We start from the raw sequence: 23372 nt of genomic DNA, 5'->3' as shown, positions 1-23372 counted from the left end.
TGTGTAAGGTCACTTGAATGTCGGCAGAAGAGCGCTAGAAAGTCAGCACAATGAATTTGGACGTTTTTATGTTGTTGTTTTTTTTTAAACGCATTATACATATTCATTTTCAGTCGAGCATATGCAACGTTTTTTTTCCCCCAGCAGCCTTCATTGGGAACAATCGCGATTGAAAAGACGAGAGATCTCCACAAGTGTTTTGCATCTTATTTGGCTGTTTGTCACGATCGCCTTAGAACAGGAAGTAGAAGTCAGGACGTGTCATGCTGCTGGTTTGCAAATTTTGATTTAAGAAACCTAAAAAAAAAAAAATTTAGTTTCATACGATTCGGTTTAGAGAGATTAAAAAAAATGTTTCCTTTCAATGGCTTTTAATGTTCTCCATTTGTGGTACATACTATATTTATTTAATTTTTTTAGACAATATCACATTCTATATTGGAAAAAAAAAGGTTGACAAATACCGAATTAAAATGCATATTAATTTTTTTTTAATAATAATTTGCATTATATATTTGTCTGTATTATTGTTGTATTGCACTGGAGAGGGGAGCCCTCTAATCTCGTTGCACACTTGAGTACAATGACAATAAAGGGATTTCTATTCTATTCTATTCTATTCATTTGTGCTCTATTTTTAAAAATAATTTTTTTCTGTCTAAAAAAAAAAAGCCACTAATACTAATGGTAGCATGGACTTCACTAGATTTCTGTAGAGATGTATGGGTGGATTTAATTCTTTTTTTATTTTTTTTATATTACATTGTTTGACAATCAAAATCAATATTTAAAAAATGGCAGATACTACAAGAAAAATGTGCAGTTATTTTGCTAAACTAAGCTTTCTGCATGGTGCAAGGAGTGTGTTTCAAATGAAAATTAGATGCTAACCCTAATAGCTAAAATTAGCATTACCTGGACACGTCCTCATTTGCTCTCTTGAAGGCCCGTACTGGTAACGTTACTACATTTTCATCTTGGTGACAATTTTTTAATTTCCCACCAATAACGCTGAAAAAAATAATTAAAATCTAGCGCCCAGAATTTCACCAAAATCTGCTTCCTCATCTCTTAATCAAGGATTACCAATGACGCTACAATGCTAACTGCGCTATTATTAGCCTCGTCATAATGATACGAAGAGACAGCCTGCTGGCTCGCGAGATCCCATCAATGTCAACTTGACAAGCAGCTTGCGCTAGCGGATCCAAACACGCTAACATGCTGGAGTGACCCGAAACTTTTGAAAAGGCTGCTGGGGAAGCGTTATCGGAAAGTCGTTAAAGCATTTCATCCATACTTGAAGTCCTTGTACTAGTACACGCTTTCTCTACTCTAGTAAGACAATTCAGCACAACCTAGTTGAATGACTGCGTCGAACTAGTCCTGGTTTTCCCCACTACAGTAATATCTGTGGGGTGGAACATTATATATATATTTTTTTTTTTGGGGGGGGGGCTATTTAAATATTCATTCCATATCCTCTATATCCAACTTCAAGTCTGTGTACGCTTTGTCTGCACTAGTAAGAATATTGTGCAACAACTTAGGCGTTGGAGTACCAGAGCACTCTAGCTTAATTGTGTACTAGTAGGTCAAAAGTGTCACTAGTACAGGTGTTTTTTTTCTGTACTAAATTGTCTTACTAGTGAGGACCAAGAGCATACTCACGGAGCTTCTTTCATTCCTGAGTAGACCCAAAAGTGCACGTCCAGCCACCAGTGCTCAGGGACAGCGTGACATAAAACAGCCGAGTTCTTTTTCCAAAGCCAAAAAGATCAGGAAATGTCTGATTTCCTCAACTCGTGGCCACGCAGCTACAAGAAGGAACGAGGTGTTTGTTTGAGGGGAGGCAATCATTCAAAGGTAGAAATAGACGTCACTTCATTTGGCGTTTTTAGGGATGGGCGAGTACCGATACCAGGTGTCGCCATCGGGCCGATACCCAAAGGATGCAGATACTAGCTACCGATACTAAAACACTGCGACCGTTTACCATGTCCTAATCCTCATCGAATATTAATCTTAATTGTATTGAAAATTGTACTATTTTTTTTTTTTTGTCAAATTATTTATTTTTTATTTTTTTGTAAAATACAAAAATCATTCATTCTGTGTGTCAGGAAGACAGAAAGGTCTTTTATCTGTCATTGTGTTAATTGAAATTATTTTTCAAAAGTACTAGTGGTATTTGTACAGTTTCTATTTAAAAAAAGTTGGCATTTATCAAAGACGAGCCGTGAAAGTTAAGGCGCAGCAACTTCTAGAGCGGAGGCCACTACTTGAGGAAATATGAGACAATGAATCGTAGTTACCCGGAGCGGGTTTATTGGGCCCAATCCTTTCATCTTGAGCAGATTTAAGCATTTTTTCGGCAATCTGAAACAATATTTTCTCTGTTAAGAACAGCAAGACACCGCTGCGTGAGTATCTAGGTCGCATTTTTGTGCATTATTAATTTTGGAGGGCATTTTCAAGAGCCTCTAAAATAACACGCGGAAATCTTCTGCAGCAGTGTTCGCTCGTTCCCGGGGGGAATCTCATTCGAAGGCGACCACTCGCAATGAGAGCGCTAATGGATGCGACTGGGCACTGGTTGCCGAAAGGCACGTTCTCAAGTTGGACTTTGTCAAAGCGGCGGAAACGTTCTATGATCACTCGCTGGTGGAGGAGCGAGCGGACTTAGTAAGAGAGAAAGATTCCAATCACCAACAAGCGAGGACGGCGCCTCCTCCCGTGACACGTTGGAGGAGAAATCTTGCAAACGTGCAGCCAGAAGGCAGCCAGTCAAAAGAGGATTTACACCAATAAATTAATAAGAAAAAAAAAATAAGAAAATCAAACCCTGGAGCTGGATGCCACAGGAACGAACGAACGCCTTCTGTCCATTTTCTAGACTGCTTGTCTTCATTGTTGTTGCGGCGAACTGGACCCGCGCCTGGATGACTTTGGGCGACATTAGTAAGATTGGTCGCCAGTCCATTCAAAGCATTCACACTCACATTCCCGTCCAACAAAATCGGGTATTTGAGAAAATTGGAGAAATCAGAGATTCAAACCCAGATCTCTTGACTGTGAGGCCGCCGTGCGCTTCAGAGAACTTTGTCCTGTCAAATCAAATATTCCACAGAATAAAAGCATCTCGCCATCCCGGGACGGATGGTGCACCGTCTTTCCTAGGACCCACATTCCTGGGAAAAACTCTCCAAGAAGATTTGGCCCCCACATCTTCCCGTTTGCGACCTATCGGAGGGGCGGCTGGGGCTGTTGGGGGTTGGGCCTGTAAAGCTGCTGCAATCGTACCGGCCGCCCATTGACCGGCCAACCCCCGGGCAGCTGTCCGATCACCCTGAGCCCAACCGGGTGCATGGGTGCGCCCGGGCCCAGGACTTGTCCCTGTGGGAGAGGATCGGGTGGGGGAGTCCTGGCCTGCTGTGCCTGTGCCGGTGCAGGGGCCGCAGGGGGAACGGGAGAAACAGGGTAATGCGGCAGCAGGATGGCCGGCGTCAGGCCGTAGCGTACCTGGAAGACCCGGAGAGGTCCCTGCGCCAGGTAGCCGTTGGGCCGGGTTGGTTCCAGAGCGTCCGCCTTCACCTCCTCGAGGACTTTGCCACCGTCCGCTTTGCCGGGGCACCTCTTGATCAATTCCTGCATCTTCTCCGACTGCGCTCGCCGGATGTGGTAAGTCCTCCTGGAGCGTTGGAAGGAGTCCAAGAAGTCTTCCAGGCTCATGTTGCCCTCCATGAACTTGTCCAGCAGCTCCTGTGAACACAAAAATAAAAAAAAATATCTCAGGACCAACATCTCTGGTAGACTTCCATGGCAAGAAAAATTAAGTGATGGCTAGTAATTTGGAAAAAGTGAATTGGGGTCGACTGTTCGTTAATCGGAGCCAACCTTCAACTTGGTGCTTTCCTTTTAGCAACTTTCCTGGAATCTTGCAAGTCTACAGCAGACAAAGACGGTACCACAAGAGTAGGTCCCATCCATAAAAAAACCCCCAAAATTTAATAAGCCAGGAGGATGTTTACGCATGAACTTTGACCCACTTCATCAGATGGAATAATTCATTGTATGCAACCCGGCCGCGCAGCGACTGTTGCTTTTGGCAACATACGAAAGCCGAGCGCTCCTCATCCGGATGGATTCCCAGGACGGGAGTTGGAGCCCCGTTGGGTATGCAAACGTCAAGGTATGCATCGCTCGCATTTAGTTGCGTCCTCTGACACGAGGTATTTGATGGGTGTCATGGCGATGACGCCATTCTGCTCGCTGCCATTGTCGCGTCATTGCAACCCTCTTTCAGGGCGTGGGCGTGTCGATTACTTTTGACTATTTGCTACATCTCCGCAAATAATGGTGATTCACTGAATCTATATAAATCATCTTGTGAATCACGCTAACGCGCTGGTATAGGCGTGAAATGGAATGCAGCAATGAGTGCAGAATGTGGGAAGATTGCTGCAGCGGAACCATCATAACATGCAGCTTTAATCGCAGCGCCAGCCGCTTCATCTCACACGGCTGCGATCAGACCAAATAGCCAAAGGACGCAAGATTATTACATGCACTGCGTCAGCTCCAGTCAGACAATTTGTCGGACAAAAATGGAGGAAACAAGCAGAGAGAACAATGTGTTGTTTGTTGCCTGGCTATCAGTCAGTGGCTGTGCGAGCGATTCACTATTGATCGGCGCTTCACGGGGTGGGGGAGGAAGCATATGGCAAGTGTAAATCACTTCTTTATTAGTTCGAAGAAGCCTCCCTTGATTTTTAGTATTTTTTTCTTACCTCCGAGTTCTCCTCGCCGCGTGCCACCTCTTCCTGCAGGAGGTTCTGGGCGCTTTGCAGGCTGTGCTTCTGGACTCGTTCTCCTGAAAGGGTAAAAATAAAATAAATAAATAAAAAGGAACGCCTGCCAGTCACCATGACTTCACCACACCCCATTCTCACCGAGTCGCAGAGAAAACCAAGAAGAGAAGAAATTTGTTTCCACATCACACTTGACTGGAGAGTCATTTTCACGCCATCTACTCATTGACCCCCGACCCCTCACATAACTGTACACACAGTGGATACCTTAACAAGTCTGTTCTATATTTGTCCCCTTTGTAATGTTTGGGCATTGAAAACCAGACTTTTGGGGATTTAGCGATGTGGACAAGCTAGGGCTGGGCGATAAACCGAAAATTTACCGTTACCGAAATTTATTACAATGACCGAAATCATTTTGCCCATGTCGGTAAATTCGGTGTTTAAAAAAAAAAAAGAAAAGCCTTTTCTGTCTGCGGCAATGTTCATGCCCCTTTAAGACCGCTACGGCGCCTCTAGTCACGTGACTCCACCGGTCTGAGAAAGAAAACAGACGTCGCTGTCGTAGCTGGCGATTCAAATCCAGAAGCTTTTTCACCACCCACAACACAACCATGCTGTGCTGAAAGTTCAAAGTGAGAAGCAAGGTTCGACAAGTGACAACAGCCCATAACGGAGGCGACACCATACGAGAGAACGTCTCAGAGGTGGACGCGATAGCCTAGCACATGGCTAAAGATTTAGCTCCTCTAGTTACAGTGGCGTGCACAGGATTTATTTATTTAAATTTATTTTTTTAATATATTTATTTCTCGTGCATTTATCGTTATCGAGGTAAAATTCCTCAATTTCTCGCGATATTGATTTGAGGTCATATCGCCCAGCCCTAGGACAAGCCCCCCATCCCTGGTAGGGTGAGTTGTAGATAGCTAATTAAAAAAAAAAAAAAAAGAAAAAAGAAAAATAGTACACATAGTAATCTGCTCCTTTTCAAAATAGTGCTGACGCGATCCCAACATACATTCTAGGATAAACATCAGGAAATGTTTCTCACTTGATCACCCACTCTGTAAACAAACCTAGCGCAGCTCAGCCGTTGGCTTGCCCACATCATAGTTCACAACACGCTTTTGGCGGTATGTCAAACTCATTCGAAAGTGTAACAACACTGCACATGCATTTTCAGAGGCTATTTTTAAACAAGAAAAAGGCTTTGTTGTTGTCAACTTCTGTTAAAGTGGGTTGTGACTTAGAAACGATGTTGGGGCAAGCTTGGAATCACAAACGACATCCCGGGTTTTAAATGATAAGGATTTGTACGATTGTTGGAGAAAGATCCACCGCGGGGGACGGGCTTTGCGTTATTAGAGTCCATTAAGTGACCTTTATTTGCACTCCACCCTCCTCAACGATCCTCCCTCCCCCCCCGGCCCCCGTTGGGCAATGAACCCAGTCTGACCCACGGGACTTAAGTGAGCATGTCAGAGGACTCCTTCAAGGGACAGCAGACGCCTTGCTGTCACTTGGGTCACGCATGTTCATGGCAAACAGGCCAGTAGCGGATTTATCAGGATGAGTCATCCAATCGGAATTGATTAGTCTTCATCAGCTCGTCATCTGGTCCCCATTTTTAGATGGAGAGGAATGTCCATGAAACCACACCCATGACAACTTGAAAAGCCACCCTCGTCCCTCTGAGCACTGACGCGATGAACAAAATGTTTTCCGTGCCAGCATGATTTGCGAGCGGCCGCCTCACCTCGTTTGTCCCTTTTTTTTTTTTTGCTGAGCTCGCTCCTTCTTTATTGTATTTGGGCAGGACATCAATTATTCAACTAGATTGTATCATGGGTGTGGCTGTCAGGGCTTCTCAGCCAGCCAGTTCAAAATTCACCTTGACTCCAATTTTTTTTTTTTTTTTTAATTCGATAAAGCTCCCCATTGAAATGAATGGGAAAAAAAATCCATAAAGTTCTTTTAATTCATTCTTATTTCAAAAACACATGGTGCACGCAACTGTTGTGCCTTCCTTAACTCATTCACTACCAGCCGTGTAAAAAATAAAAGGATCTTCGACGTCTTTATCCGTCAATGGGAGTAAATGAGTTAAACACCCTCACCTCAAGATGAAAAATCCACGGCATCACATTTTGAGACAACCTCACAACCAGCGGAGAGTTAAAAAGCAAGACCGCACACATTAACGGTATCGCTCTTGTCCGACATGCGCACGGTGCGGCCGTTTCACGGAAAGACGACAGATGCAAATGTGAGTTGACAGTCAGGGAAAACAAACACTCCTACGGCAGCTGAAAAGCGACCTACATTCGGCTCGGGAAGCAAATTGGACCGGGGGGAGGCCAGTGCACGCATCTTGGTGACAAATTTTGCAATTTGTTTGCGGTCCTGGAGGATTAACTCGTTGTGTCAGGTAGATGATATCAAGTCAAAACACGCCTTGTATGAAATCCAGAGGTGGCGTTCAGTGAGCAGGTAGACTGAAAACGGACAGCAGGGCTATCGATAGCTTACACTGTCACAAGAAACAACCATAGTTAGACAGCGACTGTCAATCAACAAGGCTGGCAGTGTCAGCTACACGCAAAGACTTTTTTTTTTTTTTTTTGGAATGGACACTGCACTGCTTCATCGAGTGTGATTTCAGTCATTGCCACAGAGGATAAAGAAGATATGCCTGTGGTAATTGTTGCATTGTCTAGTCACGCCATTTGTGTTCAAAAACAGTATGCAACTGAAGGTATTCGTTAGCCCGTCTATGGCATTTTGCATTGTTTGTTGGCATTAAGCCCGACAGACTGTTGTCACATTATGTGGTCGTTTTAAATAGACAGCGTGCAATTCACTTCGTTTTATGTTTATTTTGGTAAGGGAGTGGCAACAAACAACTTGAAGTCTTTTCTTTTTTTTTTTTTTTAAAGGATTGTTCACTTGAGCTGCACTGAGTTTTGCTGGTTGCACAGATCAGCGTTCGCTTCTGATCACTTGCATACAGTGACTCACTGCATTACATGAGACAGGCCCGTCTGTAAATTAAGGTACCACTGTAATATCCAGTATTGTCTGCGTCTTCTGGTTTCGCACATAAATACAACCTCTTAACGGAATTTATGGCGTTGCGCGAACGCGCCATCTGCAAACTGCCGAAGACCGAGCCGCCTCCATTTTAATGACTAATACATTTCTTCCATTGCCTCAGAAACACTGACAAGTTTAGCGAAGCGTCTGAGGAGCGTTTGAACATTCCACCAAGTGATCTGCAGCTGATTACACACAAATAGGTCATGAGGAATGTGGAGATATATAATCACAGATGGTGCCTTGCTGCGTTGGGATTGACTGAAGTGGTAAAAATGAGACCATGGGAGGCTTTCTTTGGGGTGGGTGATATCTTATGCATCCATCTTAAGAGCCATGCACTAGTACACATTAAGCAGCAAGTAAAACATACGCTCCTTGGGGGAGGTCATGTTTTTTTTTTGTGTCCGACTATGAAGGTGATCAAAATGCGTGGTTAAGAGAATTAGCTAAATCTGTGAAGAGCAAAAGTGGGGAAGGCTGATGGGTGAGAGGCATGCGATATGAGGCTAATGTGCTTTGGGCAAGGCCACAGCGCACATGGTGTCACATCTCTTTGTTATTCCCACACCGCTGTCACCGGCTTCCTGTTGTTGCACAAGGCTCTCAGAATGAGACTTGGAAGGTGGGAGGAGGTGGGGGAGGGGGTGTAATCTGAACACGTCGATGGACCCAAGTACTATAGCGAATCGCAAAAAAAGTAACTGACGCCCCCCAAAGGAATATGATTGTCATTGCACGCTGTATTAGTTTCAACTGAAAATAAACTTTAGTGGGACCTATAATCCCAAAATTAGGTAAAAATGCACCAAGTATGCACGTCATGCATGAAGACTCGCTTCAAACGTAGCAACCCGCTGACAAACATCTTGTCTCTCATTCAACATCACTCCAGCAGACTTCCCTGACACCGATTATTGTATACAGTGTTCGTCCGCTATTTGCAGGCAATCCCAAACCTGCTGCGAATAGCAAAAATCCACGAGTAATTTGACGCTCCCCAAAAGAATTTGGAATTGCCGATTGGTGCCAAAGAAGGCAGCAAAGCCTCACATTTCTATTACAAAGGAAGCTCCTCCCCCTTTTTAACATAGTTCTTTGGCACAAAGATGGCACCAAAGCGATACTTTGCTATTAGACATTGCTTGGGCCTGAGGCCAAAAACATCTGGAAATTGCAAATATGAGGGCAAACACTGTAAAAGTGTAAATGTTGCAAAGGTTGTACATGTCTGACTCTGAATCTACGACTGGCATTCCTGACTATTAAAAGTTTTGGAAATTGAAAACGAATGTGTTTTCAAACACACCCCAGAACAAATGTTCAGATCATCTTTCTGGGACGGCCAAAAATCGGACCTTTGCCGACTTCGATCGCAGAGGAGTGAAAATATTCAAATTTGGCAATTTGTCAGTGTGAGCGTAGCCCGCTTCAGCAACCTCCCAAACAGCACATGAGAACAATTCGCCATTCGACATCTTGAATCGGTAACATTTGCATCAAAGGGTGTAACGCGGAACAATGTGCACTCTGTACTCCAGGAGGAATTCCTGCTTCTAAGAGAGAACGACCATTATAAAAAAAATAAATAAATTAAAAAAGAAAAACATGCCTGCTCTCAGTCACCACTGATGGTTACAAACAAAATCACCGCACCCATCATCATACAGCAAATTGCGTTGACGGATGTATCAATTTTTTGGGTCTAATAGCTTTGCGCTAACCTAATTGCGACAGCATTGTTTCTGTCACGAGGAGATCATTTCCACGCTTTGAGCCGCCGGGAGACGTTGGCGTGGGGGATTAAAGGAGATTAAAAGGAAAACTGCAAACGATTCGCCGTCTTGTTGTCATCGCAAGACAGCAGCCATTGCGCAGCTGAGGACATTTCCAACACATTGAACTGTTCTCATCATCCAAAACATAAAGCAGTCGAGCTTCCATATATGAAAGATAAATACTTAAAAAGTCAACGGCGATTCAGCTCAAATGGGCTCAGCAAGCTTGTTTAAAAAAATGTCAAGGCGAATTTAGCAAAGCGGAGGTGATTGAAGCCTGGCTCTATGTGCAGCAGCTGTGTGTAGAAAATCAACCAGAGACCGAAAGACATCAGACACCAGCGACACATGAGTCACAGGACCGACAGCGAGGACTTCATCTGACAAGCTCCCAGTGTTTTGCTCCAGGCGCAGGCACAAAAACGGGCGAAAAAAAACCCGACACCACAGCTTGAAAATGACGATCCACGAGGGTCATGCTCAGGTTCTTTAAAGGTTTTATTGTGAAAGGCAGTGTTTCCCAACATTTACTGAGCCAAGACATCCTATTTACATAAAAAAAAAATCTCATGGCACGCCACGAAAAGTATGACTACAGTCTGACATGATGATCTGGTTTCAACATCTTCACAAATTGACAGAGTGAAATCTTGGCCTGTGGATGATACACCCGCACTGATCAAAAGAAGATCTGCGAAAGATTATCTGGATTGTCGTGTGGTGTGCGGTGTGTTGTGGGTGATTTTCTCCCAACCACACCCTGTTGAAAAAAAAAGTCTAGGCCAACAATCGTTAACTATTCAACCTCTTAAATGTATGCATTTTCCCTTTCCTTGCGATTAAGTCAGCAATTACCAGATTGTCGGACGTCTCTGAAAGATTATGTTTCGTGATTACGTCATTGTGTACGGTGTGTTGGGAGTGATTTCTTTCCTCCATGTTCCGTTTGGTAATCAGTCAGGGCCAGCCAGGAAAATCTAATAATCAGCCTGAAATTGAACCCAATTCACCCCTAGTGATCAAAGACAACAAAGGCCCGATTGAGATAACGATAAAGATTATCTGGATGAGCTTGCGGTGTTAGGTGCATCAAGAGAATTTTTTTTCCCCCCACGCAGATTCAAATTCCTCCTTTCCGATCAAAGTCAGCAAAGGGAAGATTTTTGGTCGTCTCTGAAAGATTATTCTGAGATATTGTCCTGCGGTACGTGGAGTGTGTCGTTCCTAATAGCGCAGTCCACCATGTCACCTCCAGCCAACCCACTTGTTGGCTAAATGAAATTCAGATGTTTTGGAGAGGAAAGACTGACCCCTGTCATCCTGCCATGGGGGTTTGAACACACACATGCACACACACGCACACACGCACGCACACACCCCCACACACACTGGATGCTTAATAAATCCGCCAAATTTATTATCATTGCTTGGAAGCTAAGGCTGAAATTATTTTTTAGGACATGAAAGATTTTTGGATTGGGAGCATTCTGGGGACCTCTAGATTGCTGTAGGTGGCGTAGAAAAATGAGGACTCGAAAAATGTCCCCATTTTTCTTCGAGTCCTCAGATTGCAGGTGTGTTATCATAAAAATGTCCTGATATGTCATCAAAACAAGAGCACACCCGCACACACGCACGCACACACCCCCACACACACTGGATGCTTAATAAATCCGCCAAACTTATTATCATTGCTTGGAAGCTAAGGCTGAAATTATTTTCATGAGAGAATATATAAAAAATTTTTTTTAAAAAACCTTGGGGCTGATTCTTCAAAGCTAACACTCTGAGCAGCAGTGTAAACTTCCTCTGGAAATGAAACGGCAGGGATTTAGTTTCTCACCAGCCGTCGGCATTCACTTCAGAGGACATCATCTGGCACAAAAGTCAAAGCCGGCCCCCTTTCACACGCGACAATTCCTTGACAACTGTGGCGGGTTTCCTGCTGGTATTTGATATGCCCCATTTAGTTCCCAGAACCAAACTCCTGAGTCACGCTGAGGCTTTTTGCCGAGCAATTGACGACTTGTCTCACAGTCAGATTTTTTTTCCAAAGGCTGACGAAAGACTTCCACTTTTGCCAGGCTCGCAGTCGGGCTGTCGCAGTCACCAAGTGGGAAGGGATTCCATTCAACTTTGTCATATGCAGCCACTGGCTCACGCAAAGTCCAAACCTTTCATCGCAAGTGACAAACAGATGGCACCGTATTTTTCCTTGTTGCTTCTTCAAGATCACAAAAGGATGCACTCAAATGACAGCAGCTACGAGCATCCAAATTACGTTGGACTATGACTACTACATGTTTAACTGAGGGGCAAAAACCGAAACGTTCTCCGAGGTCTTTTTTTTTTTTGCAAAAGATACTTTCTACTTCCTGGTGACCAGAGCTGGGCACTTGACCCTTTTTTGGCGGTCAGTCCCCCACCCTCCAACCACGATCAGGGTAGCCTTCCGGCCTTGAATGTCTTGGCCTTATTCCTAAAAATTGTCAGAATTCATTTTTCTTCTTCTCCACAAACAATCTCAATGCAAATAAGAGAGGTGCATGTATGCAAGTATGATGAGCGAGGGAATTAAGAAAAGTAAGCAAAAGGAGAATGTGTACGAAAATAAAGTGAGGTTATAGTGCAACCCTCGTATCCCTGTGGCGTGCTATTGAGCAATTTCTTCCCACTCATAATTGACGTTACAAGCTAAGGTTTACCACCTAATCTTTATCATCTACTCAAAACCTGTGCTCATCTCCATTCCAAAGCAATTCAACGGTGCCGTCTGCATGGTTACGTTGGTCTATATTGGTTTACAAACTGGAATTTCAAAGACCAGAATGCCTAACAACAACAACAAAAAACTACAAATATATTAGCGGTGCAACAAGCAATTGTTTTAACGATCATTTAATCTGTTGATTATTATGTCCCGTACGGGTATTTGACCCTGTGAACTTCTCCGTTATCAATTCTTCCCAGCACCTGACATGATTCCTTTGGCATTAAATAAGGATTTTTGAGAGAGGAAAAAAAAAAAAAAAAAACCTCCCACCCCACTACCCCAGCAGCCCACCCCTCTGCGTCTCTGGGCCTGGGGGTTCAACTCACCAAGCTGACTCTGTTTTTCCCTGCACGTGGTTGCCAGGTTGGACAGCTCCCGGTATTTCTCCGCCAACTGGAGCCTCCCGTTGTTTAGGCGGGGCCGCCGGGCCAGGCTGTTGTCGGCCAGGCTGCGATTGGACGCCATCATCATCTCCCTGTCTATTTGAAGCTCCTGAAACTGGAAGCACCGCACAAAGGTGTTGATTTGTTGTGTTGCTTTTCCACACATCGGTTTTAACTACTGGTTATAACTCATTAAAATTGCTTTAATGCCAACAAACGGTGGACCTCATATATGAAAAGCTGTTTGAAGATTACAACCCAAAACTGGAAACCCATCTAAAATTGCTGCCGCCACAACTCTGGATTTTGGCCTGTTTTATTGCCACTTCTCCTCAAAGTAATAAAAATAAAATTGATTTGACATTGTCCCGACTTGACCAGGGTGCACTAGTAGAAAAACGGAGTCATGTATTTTCCACCGCTGTGTGACATTTCTGCACACGGGACAACATTGGCATACTAGTCGGACAAAAGCATGTCAACAGAGAGGCAAAACTCTTCACCCGGTGACATGTCCACACTTCGCAAAATAACTTATGTCCAAGTACTAGTGTGCTCTTTGCGTTCACTAGTAAGACAATTCAGCACACTAAATACACTGCATAAATGCTCAAAGGACTTTTGCTAAATGAGGTGAACAGTTTGTCATGTGCGTGTTAGAGTCAACGGAAGCTGCTGCCTGAACTGATCATCGTTACCAGCCGGACCACCTTGGTTGTGCCCCGGCGGGCTGGGAATGACCACAAAGCCGTGACCATTTTTCCGCTACACAGCACACACAGTGAGGTCAACAATGTCCTGGATGACAGGTTTTTTTTTAACACATAAATGGATTCTGGTTGGATTAAAAACGCACCTAAAAATGCGACACTGGCATATAATATGACATAAATCTGAAAAATTCTCTCTCTCTCTCCTTTTATCATATATAATTCAATGAAATCAACATTTATTATAAATATGATCATGATTTCTTGATTATGTTAGGCTAGCAGATAAGGCCTTGAGCGCCCACCACTGATGAAATTTGAACTTATTAAAACACTTTCACGCATTCCAAAGAAAACCACAGTATATAGAAAATAAAACATTAACAAGGTTTATTCATTTAATTTTTTTCAAGTTCGGCGGGCCAGATTAAAACGTTTAACGGGCCGCATGTGGCCCCCGGGCTGTAGTTTGCCCACGCCTGATTTAGAGGAATTGCGGCAGTCTCCCTAGGAAACCAGCGTCCCTTCTCGCTATCTTAATTCAATTCTATACAGAATGTTGAGTGCGACTGTAGTGATATTCGTCTGTATGGAAGCTTCAAAGCTGAGATCTTACCTTTTTGTAATTAAATTACTCTGTTAGTCGAGTAAACTTTGTTGTCCTATATTTTTACGTGTACCTAAATCTGTATATCAATAAATAAATGCTCAAACCGCGTGCCATGACGATGGGAACGGATTAAAATGTCGCTAAGGTCATGAAGGGAAGTGTATAAATTATTCAAATGAATTCCCTTTATGGGAGAACAACGCAGTCCCAAACAGTGCTGTAATAAAAGTGCTTAGTGTCTCAGACATTAGCTCAGTTTCACGCAGTTTCTTCCCAAAGAGTCACAAAAAGCCCAAAGGCAGTTTCCGGAGAGACGCGGTGCATCTGCCTTGTGTTTCTTTACGGGTCATTAAGAGGGTGTATGAAGTCACCGAAAAAGCTGCTGAATTCAGACAAAGTTTTGCCTTTTATTCGAAACTTCTGCAGTGTAGAGAAAGATAACGCACTTTGTTGTTCGTGGTCGTGTCAGTGAATGCTTGGAGCTTATCTGACTAGGACTGCCCGGGAAGTTTTGTTTGGATTGAGCAAACACTGAAAGATGGCGCCCGGGAGGGATCGTGGGAGCCCGGATGATGATGATGATGATGATGATGAAGATGAGACGCATTGTTGTAGTCCACGGACATTTAAATAGTGCCGTTTTTGTCTTTGAAGCAGCCAGTGTTGATGAAATTCCTGAAATTTCTCTTTCGGAAAACGGTTATCTGCAAGGCCCACCTTCTTATTAAGGAAAATGTCTGCCAATCAGATCTGTGTAAAGTCTACTCGAAATCCATTTGTAGTTCTTAGGTTGATTGTTAGTTGTTGATTGATTGACTGTTAAAAAAATATAATAATTTGGACCTTGAAAAAAATAATCGCATATTTAACACAATTTTGAGTATTTTTTTTTTAATCCTTCAGCCCTACATGTAATCATTTCTCAACCACTCACTATAAGAGCAGTGAGCCCAAATTTTATTTACCGTGTTGTGTGGTCTTGAATATTTAAAAAAAAATTAGTTAGGAGGTTAAAAATCTGAACGTGTGTAGCAGGATCACAAAGCAGCGTCTCTCCTGAAGCTTGTAGCCAATCTATTGACGCTTGGCATAATTACAGCTTTGGGCAATTATATAACAGCACAGTTGGTTTTCAATACAGTTAAAAAAAAAAAAAAAAAAGTGAAGCAAGCAATGATTCATCATCGCGAATCATTATGACCGGCTCACTTTGCATAATTCCATTATCTCCGGATAAATGAAGCATGCCACTTGCCTAGATCAAGTGGAGATTGTTTTATGAGTAGCAAAGCTGCACTTTTCTTTTTTTAACTGTGATTTTGCTCATATGCCAAATAAAAGAAGAAATGACTATTAGAGCAGCTCAGTCACTGAGGGCTTGGCTTTAAAGAGATCATCCAGCCAGGATGGGGTGATTTAAGAAAAAATCTTTTTTTTTTTTTTTTTTTTAAATGAATTGCTTCCCAGAATTGGACACTGCCAAATAACGAATTCCACATGGGTCTGCCCTACTAATAACTGCAGTACCTCAGTCACGCTTGGTCCTGCCGATCGGAAAAGAAATGGACCAAACCAGGAAGAAGATGTGAATGGCGCAGAGTATTGGTCGGGCTCATTTCTGGCAAAGTAGAACCTGGAAGTACCCCGTCAAATAACAAGTAGCGAGAGCTCTTCAAAATAATTCAACGAAGCTCCTCGGATGAAACCAAGCATGCTTGTGGTTTTGGCTAGCAGACCGCACAACATGGAAGAAGGACAGCATTCACGTGTACTTGTTTTCCGGGGCTTATCCAACTGGTGCTGCCGTACGCCGACAAAGCCTGCTGGGTCACGTCAAACATGCCCAAGGGGGGGCCGGGGGACTAAATTTACATCACAGGCTTCCCGCTGACTTGTGCGCGTTTGGACAGACCCCAACAATGTCTGTGGCCGCTCCACAGTCACTGGAATCCTCCTTGCGGTCTGGTGTCAAATGTCGCATCATTTTCGTAAGAAAGCCAAAGATTTCGCAAACAAGTGATGGCTTTTGCTAAGTAAACGCAGCGCGTCAGTGTTAATTAGAAATGTATCCACGGCGGTCGGGCTTAAAGGTTAGTCAATGTACGCAATCAACTTAAAGACCCTGGAAACTGAATTTAGAGATGTTTTCATGTCACGGAGAGAAGACGGAAGAGCGTTGGGGGAAAAAAATTAAAATTGTCATAACTTGTTTTTGCAGCATGACAACATACATATATTACATACTGTTTGGGTCAAATTTGACCCCTTTTTAAATGTGAAACAACATGAAAACAATACTCCAAATGTTTCAAAAACACAAAAGTAAAAATATTTTTTTAAATGCCATAAAGTTTGTTCAGACTGAGTCTGTTAAAGGGTCTAAAAAAATGAATTTTACAGTTACCAATGTGTGTTACATGACAACGTGGGGAATCTTTCATTGAAATGTATTTATTTAATGGAACAGTGGTAACAAGAGAACTTGAAACAGTTTGGAAAACAAGAGCTTGGGGGGAAGTTTGAAAAAAAAAAAAGAATGATCAAACATACTAAATTGTTAAAATCACTCAGCAGATGTTTCAATCAAACATTTCCCTTTTCTCTGAAAAATTAAGGCTTAATCATTCAATTTATTGATGTCAGACAGACTATTATATTTTGAAAAGATAATTCATAATTAGCAAGATCTTGGTGTATACCTTGCATTATGGTAGGCTTGCTACAATCTGCATACTATGAGCATGACAAAGAGGAGCCTTGGACGCCACTGAGGTCTCCAGAAACAAGCATGTGCCGCAATGCGCGAGGAACTCCGTTGACTAACCGCACGATTTTAAAGAACCGGGCTAAACCGCAAAGCTGCGCGTACGCTTTCAATTGAACAAGAAGGGCGGTAGAGAGTTCCAACACCACACTTTAACTCGGTGGGGTGTAATAAATCAAGACGAGACACAACACGGGTTAGTAGCACTTCAAGTCGGAATTGGACGCGGTTCCTAGCGCTGCACAGGGAAACGTTGGAGGGGCGAGCATGTAGCTCCGAAACTTGGAATTCCTGACGAAATAAAATGTATATGTGACTTAAAGCAAAGCCGAATATTATATTAGAGTACAAAACGTGTGTTTTAAGAAGAGCGATCGAAATACTGCACAAGGCGTTCGAAAATTAAGGAGTTGATAAAATGAAGGGGCATTTTAAACGGGGGTCTTGTATTATGCCACAAAGACAGAAGGGGGGGCAATCCAGCAATAATACAATGTGGGGGGGTCCAGGTAAACGTGATAAACAAACGAAAAAATGGTCAATGCATAAACATATCCATTTGATTTATTTAGGAAAACTAAATCAATACTTAATTTGGATATAACGTAATTTTGAAAAAACGACCGCTGGCCACGCAGACAATCGACGAAGCATGTCAAGCGGATTTGCTGCAACAAAAAGGTCCAAAAGCACACCCACTGTCACTTAAAAAACGGTTCAAGAAAAAAAAACAGAAATCGCAGAAAACATCGCCGGAGGCACTTGGAGGGGCGAAGCAGCTACTGATATGTACCCACCTTCTCATTGAGTCCAATGATTTGCTCCATTTTGTCGTCGCTCTGTAAAAGCTCCCTCAACTCGCCGGTGCTCAGAGCTCTGTAGCCGTCGGGGCAAGCGGTATGCTCCATTTCGGGGAGTTTTTACGTCCTTCGAAATGGACAAAAGACAGTTTGCAGAAGGCAAAAAGTCGTCCGCGCGGCCGGCTCACATGCCGCTGATGTTGCTGCTGCTGCTAGTGGCTCACGTTGGAATGCGAAGGCGACACTCTAAACATGTCATGCTAGCGTGTGTGCTCCTCAGAGTAGAACACTTCCTGTTTGACCCCTTCGAAGTAAGAAGATGAACAGGATATGTGTCTTGGCTCGTATACACGCAGTTCAGAAACTGCGGATTTACCAATTCGTGATCTGTCACATTGATGTAATCCAGCGCCTCAAAAAGCCACCAACAAATATGTTTTCAACATTTTTTCAAGTAAACAAAAATAGTATTCCACATTACTGTATGCGATAAAAGCAGAGTGATTATTAAATACAATATAAAGAATTAAACGGTTGGCACATTCAATGGGCATTGTGTGGCTCATTGTTGTGTGCACGCTTTTCCCACTAGGGGGCAGTATAATGCATACAAAACGAACACAACCTTATTCGTAACAGGCAGGTAAACGATTTTCGTCGAGAAACCGGCATATAAATAAACAAGCTTGTTTACCTACCCGTTGAGCCGTAGCACATCTGTGGCAGGATTTTTAGTTGATGGACCTGGATTTAACCTTCTCTGTCAAAAGTTTAATAATTACTAATAGTGACATTGACTGTAGTTGGATTAGTTCGTCTACATTTTTGCATTATGTATGAGCATTGACCTTGCAGACTTTCATAAGACAACGTTAATGTAGTTTAGTTTAATACACAACTCAAATCGACAACATTTTCTTTAATTTTAAATTTAAATTTCTTTTGCCTGTGTGGCATTTTTATCTCTAAACGTCATTTATGGCTTCAGTACAGCGACATTTGGTAATACAGCAAAGCCGCCACTTGCATTCATTAAAGCTCTTAAGCCCAAGTGAAGAAGTGACTGATATTATTATTAGGTGGTTAGCGCAAAGGGATCTGTTTTCTTTTTCAACTATGCCACTGCTGCCAAGTGGAAAAAAGGCAGCCTGAGGCAAGCGATTCGCGATGCTGAAGACAGCTTAGGCCCCTGTTGTCACTTGTCACAATAGGGGAACTGCTTGCAAGTTAAGCTTTTTAGATTATTATCAGAATATCATATTTAATTAACCCTTGCATACCAGTTCATACAACTCGCATAAAACATTTTTTTTGCTGCATTTAAGTCATCGTCCTTAAAAACAGAGGGTAAGCTCCAAGGTCAAATATAAACCATGTGAACCGCGTGAACAAACAAAAGCCTCTCCATAGTTCCTTAAATATCAGGTGGCTGCAAAAAGAAATATGTTTGGGATTTGCAGTACTACTGTATCGCAGTTTCGTCTTCATAGCATTAGTCTAGCATTAGCCTCTGACTGAAATGGAGGCTCAACCAATATCATCATAGTCCTTTTCATCCTGGTTTTTGTCTTCAACATCGTCATAGTCCTCCCCCGTGTCTTCTGCCAGAACTTCCTCGTATGATGGAACCAGTGGAAACAGTTCTTCGTCTTGATCCTTTACCTCCACGTAGTCTGGCTGCTCACCAGGGATCTGCTCATAGTTGTGAAGGTCGGTCAGGTTTGAATCTTGGCTCTGGAGATTGATCCGCGTCCAATCTTGGGAGCGGAAGTTGGCGGAGTTCTGGTCTTGGTTATGGAGGGTGCCAAGATTCCGATCTTGGTTATTGAGATTGCCCAGGTAGTGATCTTGGATATGGAAGTGGGTCAGGGTCTGGTCAAGGTGAGATGGGTTGGTCAGATTCTGATCCTGATTTTGAAAGTTGGTCATTGTCCATTCAGGAGTGTGGAGGTTTGCAGTATTTTGATGTAATTTATGTTGGTTGGTGAAGTTCTGATCTTGGTTGTGGACATTGTTAGGGTGCCAATCTTGGTTAGGCAGTGTTCCCGGGTTCTGATCTTGATTGATGAAGTTGGTCGGAATCTGAACTTGATCATGGAGATTGCCCAAGTTTTGGTCCAGGATAGGCATATATTCGGGAAGATTGGCGATGTTCAGCTCATGGTCACGCAGGTCTTGGGACACTGTTTTTTGGCTTTGCTCGGGAACCTCTGCAATGTTCTCATAGCATTGAGCCTCTAAAAAAAGAATATGCAAGATTTTAACAAACTGTACACAATAATTATGATTTCTCCTGATTAAATGTAAGAATTAAAAAAACTGACTTCATGATGGTTTGATAAGGTTCTGACGTTTGACAACATGGATGAAAGGAAAATTTAGTCAACATATTTCCTGAAATAATATCTGAAATAGCCAAGTCGCTTCTTCTTCTTCTTCTTCTTTTCTTCTTCTTCTCCTTTTTCTTCTGTAAATGCTTGAACTCAGTCATACTTTTTAAAAGGCTTTACTGTGACTCACATGGGTAACAGACAGTGTCAGCAGAGTAGCTGAAATGGCATCTATAAACCGGAATTTTATCTCAAAGTAAAACTTGGATGGGAATCGTTTACAATGCAATTTTGGGAAAAATTCAAAAAATTAATTTTCTTAAATAAAGACTTTCTCGATAAAATCCATTAGCGCTCATAAAAATAAAAAAAATTAATTAAAATAAAATTGAGGAAATACTGCATCATGAGTTTGAATGTTATCTTTTCATCGGCTAAATCATCTTACATTATAATAATTATCCATCCATCCATTATATGTTCCGCTTCTCCTTCTCCCTTATATCTAATTATATATAATACATTTTAACTCTACCTGCCAACAGGAACTGGGTGCGAGGAGGCAAGGGCGGAGTACTCTGGTTCTGTCTGGCCCTGAGAGGTGCAATGAAAATATGTTAACGTAAATATTGCAGAGTTAAAAAAAAAAAGTGATTTAAAAGAATGTATTTTCTAGCGTTGGAGAAAATATTTGTGCATAAAGTCACTTCTCCCTACAGGTAGCTAGCCGCCTTTTAGCAGGATTAACATGCTGACCTAGCGAGCACAAAGTTTTCTATTTAATTTTCTATTGTAATGACGCAAAAGTGAGCTGCCTGAGAGCAAAATTAAATAAAGACCAAGCTTGCACTTTAGTCTACGCCACAGAAGAGAGCTAGCAGCCAGTTAGCAAGATTAGCCAAAAGGAAAAGCTAGGACTGCTATATCCCCAAATATCTATTAAAACTATGGAGTTTCTCAAAAAACGTGTAGTTTATTTATATATTTTTATTTATGTATTTCGGTGTAATTGTTCTACACAATGTATGTTTTCCTACTAAAGAGATGACTGTGAGCTGGCATTTACTAGCATAAGCATTAAAGACCCAGCTCGCGTTCCTTTCTACACTAACAACTTAAAAAGAAGAAAATGTCTCGTTAAGTTTGCTACTTTGGTAAAACATCTAATCTCCATTGTCATCTCAACAATTTAGCCGAATTTAAACATGGCTTTTTGGGGTTAAAGTGTAAACATTTCATATGTATTTGTTTTACTTGTTTTTGGAGTCTTTGTCACGTTGTGAGAATCTGTGTTTTTCTGTAAAAACAAACAAACAAACAAATAAGAGTACAATACATAAAATAATAAGCAACCAAAAGAGGAATTAAAAATATAGCAGCATTTGAATGACATTATTATTCTCTTCATCCGCTTGCGGGAACCGAGTATAAACTGCGCTGTTACAACATTGCATGTCTCAGTTTGCGTCATAAAAGTTTCATCTGGGGATAATCAAATACAGATGTTAGTAATAGAAATTCATACATTTATCATCTTTTTTTATGAGTGTTAGCAAAGACTACAGTGTAGGCACTGAAAAATATACACTTAGTAATTCCTTCCTGTTTTTGCTTGTGGTTACACCAGAAAGGTAATTATTCATGTCGAAAATGAAAGCGCTATTCTAATTTTATTGAATACGACTGTGCAACCAATACTTTTCATTTTTATAAATCATTATTTAATAATTATTATTATCTTTAGATAGACACATAATCACAAAATCAGTTTTAAAATATTAGTAACTAAGATGTCTATTAATGGACTTTTTCCAGACATATAATATAATATTAAAAAAAAGAAAAAAAATCATCAATACTGTTGTTTAAGGAGCATAATAGTTTGTCTGCTAGATTCTAACTTTTTCTTTTTGAAGTCGATGGTTCTTTCATCACAGACAGACTATTAGGTTCTCAATTACCAGACATGTCTTTCGCCTTCTTCAGAGTGTCACATCACAACCAAATAGTCTGTCTGTGATAACAACTTCAAATATAAATAAGAGACAGAATTAACTTTATACAGTCAATTTTATTTTCTGTTAACAGAAAAGATGTTGCACTTTTATTGAATGTTGTTGTAATTTTGCACGTTTGAAAATGTAGTTCCATTCTCAATGTGACCCAAAAATGCTTGTAAAGATGTTCCAGACACTTGGAACATTTGTACAACCTTAAGAGTGGAAAGGTATTGCATTAGCAGTCGAGCTTAGCTTACTTTTTCTTCCTTTCCGATATCTATTTATTTATCTATGTTTGTAACAGTACCTCAGATTGCAATATAATATTTTCCTTGTTCAATTCTAAGAGAATTCCTTGTAAACTATATAACTTGGACACTTCTAAAGCTTTTCCTAATGCTTATTGACTTAAGTTCTCATACCTGACGAGTGGATGATTATTACATTAGCATCAAGGTCAAGTGGGGCAGTGCCCCACCAGAGGTTTTTCTTCCTTCTGTTATGTATTTACTGTGGAGTGGTGTCGCTTTTTTAGGCGGGGTCCCACCGTTCTTTCTTCCTTACGAAAATATTGGTGAACATGTGGATATTGAGACAAAATTTGACTTTTGAGTTGAGAAATATAAACCTACAGCTGATTTTTAGGGGAGGAAAAGCGAGCAGAAAAGTGCCGTGTCATGATGTCTGAAAATGGGCTTGAAAGTTTAGCTTGGAACGTAAAACCGGACTTGGATGTTACACCAGAATTCCTGGGGAAAAAAAACTAACTAAAATGAGGACTGTGGTTTTGTCACACAACCCGGGTTATGTTCTGGTGGGGTTGACCGCAGTATGTGTTACTAACGGCAGCCTCCATCAGCACATTTCAACAACAGCAACAACGACAACAACAAAAATCATCTTTATTCGTATTTGTAGCTATGATATGATTTATACGCCTTCTCACACTTGATAAAATTCACACAAGAATTAAAACATTGTCATTATGTACTGTGAATAAAACACTGACAATGTTTTAATCTCATAGATGATGAAGAAACAAATTGTTGACAGAACCAACCGTTTTTGGGGATGCACATGTTGATGAAGGCGAAAATGATGCCGATGAGCAAACATGCAAAAATGATCCCGAGCATCAGCCACAACCAAAAGTATTGTCGCAAAAGATCCATTGGAAATCAGACAAAGTTTAAGAGGATTAAAGGCGACACGTAGGAGATGCTGCTGCTGCTTCTGCTTTCAACGTGAAGAGGCAAAGTGTACTGGAAAGAAGAGCATAGGCTACTTCCCCTTTTTGATACTTTGACTAACGCGGCA

At 41.8% G+C, this 23372-nt stretch overlaps 2 protein-coding genes across 2 annotated transcripts; both read right to left on the bottom strand.

The window, feature by feature from the left end:
• Positions 1-627: 627 nt before the first annotated feature.
• On the bottom strand, positions 628-18015 carry vps37d (VPS37D subunit of ESCRT-I). Its single transcript, XM_088280485.1, has 4 exons — positions 17723-18015; positions 12785-12956; positions 4791-4873; positions 628-3762 (listed from the first exon to the last, which is right to left on the bottom strand). Exons 1-4 carry the CDS (start codon positions 17831-17833, stop codon positions 3244-3246), a joined length of 885 nt encoding a protein of 294 aa, XP_088136611.1. The 5' UTR covers positions 17834-18015; the 3' UTR covers positions 628-3243.
• Positions 18016-18299: 284 nt separating this feature from the next.
• scimp (SLP adaptor and CSK interacting membrane protein) lies at positions 18300-23369 on the bottom strand. Its single transcript, XM_088279516.1, has 4 exons — positions 23116-23369; positions 21310-21352; positions 20591-20649; positions 18300-19962 (listed from the first exon to the last, which is right to left on the bottom strand). Exons 1-4 carry the CDS (start codon positions 23225-23227, stop codon positions 19253-19255), a joined length of 924 nt encoding a protein of 307 aa, XP_088135642.1. The 5' UTR covers positions 23228-23369; the 3' UTR covers positions 18300-19252.
• Positions 23370-23372: the final 3 nt, after the last annotated feature.

The sequence above is a fragment of the Idiotropiscis lumnitzeri genome, chromosome 17 (assembly GCF_059441095.1).
Source record: "Idiotropiscis lumnitzeri isolate Australia: NSW breed Sydney's pygmy pipehorse chromosome 17, RoL_Ilum_1.0, whole genome shotgun sequence".
In the NCBI taxonomy this organism is placed as follows: domain Eukaryota; kingdom Metazoa; phylum Chordata; class Actinopteri; order Syngnathiformes; family Syngnathidae; genus Idiotropiscis; species Idiotropiscis lumnitzeri.
This window is presented reverse-complemented; position numbering and strand designations above follow the sequence as displayed.

Excerpts from the sequence above, each read along its gene's own strand:
- scimp (XM_088279516.1), bottom strand. The coding sequence starts at position 23,227 with ATGGATCTTTTGCGACAATACTTTTGGTTGTGGCTGATGCTCGGGATC. Across the intron at positions 20,650-21,309 it reads GACAAAGACTCCAAAAACAA|GGCCAGACAGAACCAGAGTA; the intron begins GTAAAACAAATA and ends TGCACCTCTCAG. Across the intron at positions 19,963-20,590 it reads CACCCAGTTCCTGTTGGCAG|AGGCTCAATGCTATGAGAAC; the intron begins GTAGAGTTAAAA and ends TTCTTTTTTTAG.
- vps37d (XM_088280485.1), bottom strand. The coding sequence starts at position 17,833 with ATGGAGCATACCGCTTGCCCCGACGGCTACAGAGCTCTGAGCACCGGC. Across the intron at positions 4,874-12,784 it reads GGAAAAACAGAGTCAGCTTG|GAGAACGAGTCCAGAAGCAC; the intron begins GTGAGTTGAACC and ends TTACCCTTTCAG. Across the intron at positions 3,763-4,790 it reads GCGGCGAGGAGAACTCGGAG|GAGCTGCTGGACAAGTTCAT; the intron begins GTAAGAAAAAAA and ends TTGTGTTCACAG.